Raw genomic sequence first — 8773 nt, 5'->3', positions numbered from 1 at the left:
TCTACTGAAGCTTTATCACCAATCCTTGTTTCCAAAACAAGACAAATTCTTCAAAATCCAATTATCACAGGTATAGAAAGTGAAGTGTCATCTTCTGAACAGGGGCACAGACAGCAAAAACAAACACCACAGGGGTGTTACTTCTTCCCTATGCTATCCAAAGCTAAAATATGTATTTGGATGGAGTTACACTTCAAAAAATGTACCTGTTCTGACTTGCATACAAATTGAACTTAAGAACAAACCTACAGGACCAATCTTGTCCATAACTTTGGGGCTGCCTGTATATATTTCAAATGAATCCCAGTATAGATCTCCTTGTTTCTTGTTGAGTCCAGCTGGCAGTCCTGCATATGTGTCCCTCTCCAGTGAATCAGGAAATGGGGGACTGGAAAAGCATCGTGATGCGAGGAGACATTAGCCTTGTGAGCGGATATCCCTTGCTGAATTAGGGCAGCTGGCTTTAATGCCATTACTGTGACACAGAAGCAGCTTAGGTGAAGTAACATTGTCTCCCTCTGAGGGATCTGTAAAGTTTCAGCCCTCTGGGACATTCAAACTGCCCTCAACTGATCATATACAGAATATCAGACTTGACAATTTTTCCTAAAAGCAGTAAATAAAGGATATATCATATATTATACTATATCATAAGGTAAAAGTAAAGGTTTCCTCTTGACTTAATATCTAGTCATGTCCGACTTGGGGGGGGGGTGCTCATCTCCACTTCTAATCCGAAGAGCCAGCGTTGTCCGTAGACGCCTCCTAGGTCATGTCGCCAGTATGACTGCATGGAGTGTCGTTACTTTTCCGTAGATGCAGTACCTATTGATCTACTTACTTTTGCACGTTTTCAAACTGCTAGGTTGGCAGAAGCTGGAGCTAACAGCAGGAGCTCACCTCACTTCCCAGATTCCAACTATATCATTATATATATATATATATATATATATATATACACACATATATACATTATTAATATTATATATAATATATTAGTATTATTATATATATTAGTATTAAATCAAAATATTATTTCTCTATATTATTATATTGCATATATTAAGGGGCTCCCAAATGATGTTGAAGGAGGCACGATGGATGGAGCTGTGTTTGCCCATGACAAGGATCCTGCTGGCGACACACACACACACACATCTGCAAAGGGGGCATCGTTCTAAACCTAGTGGTAGGTTCAGAAAAGGGCTTTGAAGCGGAAGAGGCGGGCTAAGCGTCGCTGGGCAACGCAGCCTCCCCTCCTCCTCCTTCCCCGATTATGACGTACACCGGGGGGCGGGCCTGAGGCGGCGCTTCCTGGCCGGAGAGCGGGAGAGGCCTGTGCCATGGCCTGGACGGGGAGGCCGCTGGGCCTGGGCCTGGCACGCTGGAGCCCCCTCCCGGCCCAGGCAGGAGCTGCCCGTAAGGCCCCGCAGGCAGTCGGGCGGGGAAGGCGAGGGAGGGAGGGACGGAGGGGGGCTTCCGCGGGGAGGAAGGGGCCTCCTTGGCAGCCCGAGGCGAACATAGGCCTCGTCGCCATTTTGAAGGCAGAGGAGACTGTTTGTGGGCCCCATCACGTCCTTCCCTCCTCTTCTCCCTCACCTTCTCTTCCTTCACCTCTTCCCCTCCTCTTCTCCTTCTTTTCTCCCTCCTTCTCCTCCTCCTCTCCTTGTCCTCCTCTTTCTCTTCCCTTTTCTCATCGCTTCTCTCCTCCTTTTCTTGTCCTCCTTTTCTTTTTCCTTCTCTCCTCCTTTCATTCGCCTTCCCCTCTTCTTCCCCCTCTTCTTCTGCTCGCCTCCTCTCCTTGTTCTCCTCTTTCTCTTCTCTCTTCTTTCTCTCCACTTCTCGTTTTCTCCTCCTCTATTTCTCCTACTTTGTTCTTGTCCTTCTTCTCTTCCACCTTTTTATTAATTGTCTTCTTCCTTCTCGTCTCCTTGTGCTCTTTTGTCTGTTCTTTCTCTCCTACTCCTCTTCTTCTCATTCTTCTCTTCCCCTCCTCCTTTCCTCCTCCTCTTCTTTTTCCTTCTCTCCTCCTTTCCCTCTCCTTCCCCCTCTTTTTCTGCTTGCCTCCGCTCCTTGTCTTCTTCCTTTTTTCTCTCTTTTTCTCCTTCTCCTCCTCTACTTAACCTACTTTTTCTGGTCCTTCTCTTCTTCTCCTATCCTCCTTCCCTTCTTGTCCTTCTCCTCCTCCTCTTCTTAACCTCCTCTTTCTCGCTTCTTCCTCTCCTACTCTTCTTCTCATTCTCCTCCTTCTTTTCCTTCTCTCCCCCTCCTTTCCTTCTCCTCGTCCCCCTTTTCTTCTTGTCCTTCTCTTCTTTTTCCTGCTCCTTGTCCTCCTTTCTCCTTCTCCTCTTGACTATTTCAGGCTGTTCTTGGCCAGAGGTATTCAGAGGAGCCTTCCCTGTTCTTCCCTCTGAGGCTGAGAAAGTGTGATTTGCCCAAGGCCACCCACTCTTTTTCTTCTTGTCCTTCTCTTCTTCTTTTTTCTTCTCTCCATTCCTTTTTCTCCTCTTGACTATTGTGGGGTGTTCTTCAGAGGAGGCTTCCCAAGGAGACTGAGAGAGTGTGACTTGCCCAAGGCCACCCAGTGGGTTTCCATGGCTGAGTGCGGATTCCAACTCTGACCTCCACATCTATTCTCAACTCGCACAGTTTGGTACTGTTTTAACTGCCATGTATCTGTGCAGTTTGATGAGGCATCTGGCCCCTTGGTAAAACTACCACCCCCATAATTCCAGAGTATTGAGCCATGGCAGTACGTGATGTCAAACTGTGTTGACGCTTCAGGGTCTATGACTGTTTTTTTCCATGTGTTCTATTGCTATCTTTTCATATTTCATTTTGTATGCTAGGCTGGAAGGTGATATAACAGTTTAGCAATGGCTGCCCACTGTGTGACCTTCAGCAAGTCACTGCCACACTCCCAGAAGAAGGCAAAAAAAGAAAAACCTCTTCTGAACAAATCGTGACATTAAAAATAACTCGAAAGGGTAACCATAAGTCAAAATGACACATTTTGCTTCTGTGACTTTACCCAGGCTGGACTTCTATGCAAACCATAACATGGAACCAAACAAAGGGGCCAGACTCCTCTAAGAGCCTTGCTGTGTGTTTTCAAATAATTTCTGAATTAGGGCAACTTGAAGGCAAACCTATCACAGGGATTTCCTGCCAAGATTTGTTCAGAGAGGGAGTTGCCTTGGCTTTCCCCTGAGGCTGAGAGAGTATGACCTGCCCAAAGTGCCTTTCCATGGTTTAGTGGAAATGTGAACCCTGGTCTTACCCCAGGGGTAAGAAAATGCCAAAAATAGATGACACTTTGCAAGTTCATTTCTTCCTGCCACATGCTGTGCGCCTGCTTACGCACTCCCATACATATGTTTAGGTTTGTGAATGCGTAAGTACTTGCATAATAGGTCCCTATATGTGCTTCCCTAAACATTTGCAGATTTCTCTGTTCCTCATTACTCTAACCGTTCTTGTTTTCCAAAGCTTTCAGACTGTTGGGTTAATACTATTTTACAATCTTTCATATTTGGATTACATGCTAATAATATAATATATTATATATACATATAATATTGATAATATTATAATCCAATACAATATATAATAATACAATATAGTAATATATAATACTCATATTGTGCTATGCTAATAATATAATATATTGGATGTAGATATAACTCGTAAACTGCTCTGAGTCCCCTTCGAGGTAATAAGAATGGGATATAAATGTCGTAAATGTATTTATTGATTTGCTTTATATTATACTGTATTTTGTATATTTTTTTCTATATAATTTATTTTACAATTGTATCGTTTTATATTATTTGTTTCTTGTGGGGAAACAGTATTTCTTGCTGTTTCTTTGTCAGTGTTGATGTGGAGATTGTCTGGTTTGCCTACGCTGGAACATGCAACATATCATTGCCTTCTGGATGGCCCTTTGTCAAGAGGGCTTTGATTATGTTTTCTTGCCCTAGTGAAGGGAGTTGGACTGGATGGCCTTAAGGCGACATTTCTCAACCTGGGAAGTCAAGACCCGGGGGAGGGGTCACCAGGGGGGTCACCAAAGACCACCAAAAAACAGTATTTTCTGTTGGTCATGGGGGTTCTGTGTGGGATGACTGGCCCAATTCCATCTTTGGTGGGGTTCGGAATGCTCCTTGATTGTAGGTGAACTATACATCCTGGTAACTATAACTCCCAATTGTCAAGGTCTGCTTTCTCCAAACTCCATCTGTGTTCATATTTTGGCATATTGAGTATTCGTGCCAAGTTTGGTCCAGATCCATCATTGTTTGAGTTCACAGTGCTCTCTAGATGTAGGTGAACTACAACTCCAAAACTCAAGGTCAATGCCCACCAAACCCTTCTAGTGTTTTCTGTTGGTCAGGGGAGTCCTGTGTGCCAAGTTTGGTTCAATTCCATCATTGGTGGAGTTCAGAATGCTCTTTGATTATAGGTGAACTATAAATCCCAGCAACTACAACTCCCAAATGACAAAATCATAATTTTTTGAGTAATGGTCACTCCTTGTGTTGTGAGACGTTTTGCTGCCAAATTTGGTAAGATTTTGTTCGTTGGTTCTTTTGTTTTTAAGGTATTCATTATGCACAGAGCATTTATATATATATAGATTGAGCTTTCTATCTATGATCATGATCCACCTATATAGAAAAATTACACTTTGTAAATGTTAAGGATTCAGCCGTAGTTGAACCCAGCTATTTCACAACATCAGAAACCAGTCGTGTTCTTCCTCTCTTAGTCCGGTTCTACACTGCCATATAAAATCCAGATTGTCATCTTTGAACTGGATTACATATGGCAGTATAGACCCATATAATCCAGTTCAAAGCAGATAATGTGGATTACCTTTGATACTCCGGATTACGGTACAGGAGTGGTGATGGTCAAGACTGGGGATCATGCAGGTAGTGGTAGGAAATGGCTGTTTTATTTCATGCTGGGTAGGCAGATTCAGTTTCTGGTTGCTCCAGATAGGCTGGATCTACACCAGGCATGGGCAAACTTTGGCCCTCCAGGTGTTTTTGACTTCAACTCCCATAATTCCTAACAGCGGTTAGTTTCTAAATCCAGAGTATTTTCTTTGAACTGGTTTATATGAGTCTACACCGCTATACTCTGGATTCAGATACTGGATTATTTGGCAGTGTAGATGGAGCATCCACACTATAGAATACAGCTTCACCACTTTAGCTGCATAGAATTCTGGCGTTGGTAGTTTAGAGAGGCAGCAGCACAGAGAAGGCCAGAGATCTTGTAAAACTACAACTTCCATGATTCCATAACAAAAGCCATGGCAGGTAAAATGGTGTTAAAATGTATTATTTGTTTAGTATAGAAATAGCCTTCGTAGTTAGGACCGTGGAAGACTTTTGCTGAGGATCTGTATCTGTCTGATTGACAATTTAATTTACACCCTTCTACACTGCCATATATCCAGATTGTCAAAAGCAGATAATCTGGATTTTATATGGCAGTGTTGAAGGGGCCTAACTTCTAGTCAATTTAGTGGAAGAGCATCCCTTCAAAAACAATTCCTCTTCATTATTTTCAAGGCTTTATAAACTCAAACTATTACCACAGCCCATTTCTCCATTTTAGTAATGAGGTGGGAATTTCTCTATGCAGAGCCTTTCTTTCTGAATAATTTACCTCCATAATGTAGGCTGATTAGCTCAGTGACTTCCTAGATTCACAACTTGGCAAACTTTTGTGTGGGTATATTATTGTATACCATTAATTTAGGCTTCAGTCCTCAGTTGTTATATTTCCATAGATGGTCCAGACTTTATCTGACTTTATCTTCAACATTGCATTCTTCCATATTTTGGAACTATAAGCACTTTGTGAGTATACTTCTAAGTAATAATTAACCTCTGTTTCTGTACAACAGAGTCCGTTTGGCTGCCCAGATCTTTGGGAAGTATCAACTTTAGCACCAAAGAAAAAGCTGATCCTACCAACCAACCACTTAAGAAACCAAAATTGCCAGTAGGTCGTTTTGACGAGACAGAAGAATCTAACGTAGAGACAGAACCTCTAGAAAGTAAGTCTGGGCAAATGAAATATAAATGTACCTACATTTGGAAAAGTGCCCTAAAATATATCTAGTCCTGAACTGTTAACAGCTCTCTAAGAACATGAAGCAATGGCAGCTATTATTACATTCAGACCTTTAGTGGGATGCATTTAGATTTTACTATAATCATTTTCATTTATTTAGCAGCATATTTTGGTTATCAACTCTTTACAAACAGATTTTCAAAAACACTGTCTGGGATGCCCTCTTCACTTAATATATCTTCAAACCAAGTGGGGGGAGATCCTTTCCTTTATATCTCTCCACTGTCACATTCAGGCCAGTAATTTATACCAGTTCTCTTCTGAAATCTACTGGGACTCCTCTGGGTTTCTCTTTCAATCTTATTCAATGTTTTACGAAAGTCTTCATACACAACTCCACATTAACTGAGTTTATTTACAGATGTCTTGCACAAAAGCTTTTTTGTTACATTTGTATATTAGCGTCTTAGTTGAATATAACATTGTTTCATGACACGTCTCATCCTTATGACTTTTTACACATAGAAATATTCACTTGTTAACCATATAATAGCAAACTCTCAACTGTTCTCCACTCACTATCCTGACTATTTCCTTAAATACTCTTACTTAACTTATTCTCTGACCTATATTCATGGACCCCTAACTTATCCTCCTCTAACGGCTTTTCTTCCCTCTCTCTAACTGACTTCTTTTCTCTCTCAGAATGTTAAGGTTTTTTTTCTTCCAACTGTCATCCATAACTCCCTCCTTTTTAAAATTCTGGCATCTGCTCATTTAAATATGACCAATCAGACTCCCTTATGTAAATTAGCTCCACCCCTACTGCTACTACCCCTTTAAGAACCACAGAATGGCTGGTCCCATTCCAACCCTGCAATATAGGCCATGTTCTAACATTAACTTTTACTTTTAAATTCTACCCCATAACCAGTAGTTCGCTACACTGTCCTTTTCCTTTACAGAACTATGGTTATGTAATTATACCTTTAGCTGGCAGTAATTTAGAGCATACATAAACAATTAACTATATTTAAAGGTAAAGTCTAGTTGAGTCCAACTCTGGGGGTTGTTGCTCATCTCCATTTCTAAGCCCGAGAGCCAGCGTTGTCCGTAGACAACGCTGGCATAACTGCATGGAGCTCTGTTATCTTCCTACCAAAGCAGTGCTTATTGATCTACTCATATTTGCATGTTTTCTAACTGCTAGGTTGGCAGAAACTAGGGCTAACAGCAGGAGCTCAACCCATCCAGCGGATTTGAACTGCCAGTCTTTCAGTCACCATGTATAGCAGCTCAGCAGTTTAACCCGCTGTGCCACCGCAGCCCCGTAACTCTATTTGGGCTTTTAAATTTAAAATCACAGTAAAACTAATGCCATACGGTCCTAGTTATATTGAGCTAAATCATTTAGTGGTTTGACACTTGAATTTGAACTTCTTAGTAATTTGATATCAAAATTGCTTTTTCAGTGAGGTATACTTTATTTCAGATCTCCCATCATTACTTGCAATGAGTGGATATGTAAAGCAGGTGCTGTAAAAATTAAGATGATATTGGTTGGGCTATAACTATATTTCAATCAGATCAGTCCTTTTATTCTCTAATGATTTTAGCTATTTGGTTCAATTGTATTGTGAAAAGGAGTAGATATAAGTCAAAAGATGGATGGATTTATGGATGGATTTGGTTCCTTGTGCAACCGATACAACTAGACAACTAATTTGGTTTCTCGCACTTCAGTTGCCACTATAAGTAATAGTGCAGAGGTCATAGAAGAACGAGGGGGTCATGTCAGACTCCCAGTCTGATGGTTGTACAGAATTGCTTGTTAACGCTTTGCTGTGCTTTCTTGTTAGAGTTTCCTGATGGCATCAATCCTGTTACGAAGGAGAAAGGAGGACCCAAGGGCCCTGAACCAACCCGTTATGGAGACTGGGAAAGGAAAGGACGCTGTATAGATTTTTGAAGGGCTCCATAACACTTTGGGGATAAAACTGAAGATGAAGATCACCCACATGAGCCGTCATGTATTTATGTGAAATACTATGCTATATGAATGTTATTTAATGACATTTGAAAACCTGCTTTCTATGGATAATTATGTTTTAATAGAACAGGTTGGATGCTGAAGATTGTGCAATTTTTGAAAGACTTATATAACTTAGAGGGATTTTAATTTTCAAAAAGTCTTCTAAGTCTGATTTCATGTTGCCAATTTTTTTCTGTCAGTGCAGATGTCACAGATACTTCAAAGAAAATCCATTTATTAGTTAATAAATTATACGTGGGGGTAAAAATGTATTGCCTTCTTGTGTGTGAAGCAGATAAATGTCTTCTACTTATGTGAAGGACACAGTTCTGCACAAAGCATTTAAGTTATCACATCCTAGAAATTATTGTTTTAGGTGCTTGGACCAAACACACTGAATATTACACAGCTGCAGTCTTTGAGTAAAGGAAGAGTTATACCCGCCACTTACCCTGTTTCTGCAGTTTTTCTTCATAGATTGTTATGTATTTACTGTGATTTTCATGCACTTAAACTACTTCTCCATTGAGTTGCTGTGAGTTTTCCGGGCTGTATAGCCATGTTCCAGAAGCATTCTATCCTGATGTTTTGCCCACACCTATGGCAGGCATCCTCAGACCTCACAGCCTGCCATAGGTGTGGGTGAAA

At 41.1% G+C, this 8773-nt stretch overlaps 1 protein-coding gene across 1 annotated transcript; it reads left to right on the top strand.

The window, feature by feature from the left end:
• Positions 1–1290: 1290 nt before the first annotated feature.
• SDHAF4 (succinate dehydrogenase complex assembly factor 4) lies at positions 1291–8571 on the top strand. Its single transcript, XM_060752842.2, has 3 exons — positions 1291–1419; positions 5924–6076; positions 7953–8571. Exons 1-3 carry the CDS (start codon positions 1344–1346, stop codon positions 8060–8062), a joined length of 339 nt encoding a protein of 112 aa, XP_060608825.2. The 5' UTR covers positions 1291–1343; the 3' UTR covers positions 8063–8571.
• Positions 8572–8773: the final 202 nt, after the last annotated feature.

The sequence above is a fragment of the Anolis sagrei genome, chromosome 1 (assembly GCF_037176765.1).
Source record: "Anolis sagrei isolate rAnoSag1 chromosome 1, rAnoSag1.mat, whole genome shotgun sequence".
In the NCBI taxonomy this organism is placed as follows: domain Eukaryota; kingdom Metazoa; phylum Chordata; class Lepidosauria; order Squamata; family Dactyloidae; genus Anolis; species Anolis sagrei.
Note: the sequence above shows the minus strand (reverse complement) of the source record. Positions and strands in the feature narration are given on the sequence as shown.

Excerpts from the sequence above, each read along its gene's own strand:
- SDHAF4 (XM_060752842.2), top strand. The coding sequence starts at position 1,344 with ATGGCCTGGACGGGGAGGCCGCTGGGCCTGGGCCTGGCACGCTGGAGC. Across the intron at positions 1,420-5,923 it reads GGCCCAGGCAGGAGCTGCCC|AGTCCGTTTGGCTGCCCAGA; the intron begins GTAAGGCCCCGC and ends TCTGTACAACAG. Across the intron at positions 6,077-7,952 it reads AGAGACAGAACCTCTAGAAA|AGTTTCCTGATGGCATCAAT; the intron begins GTAAGTCTGGGC and ends CTTTCTTGTTAG.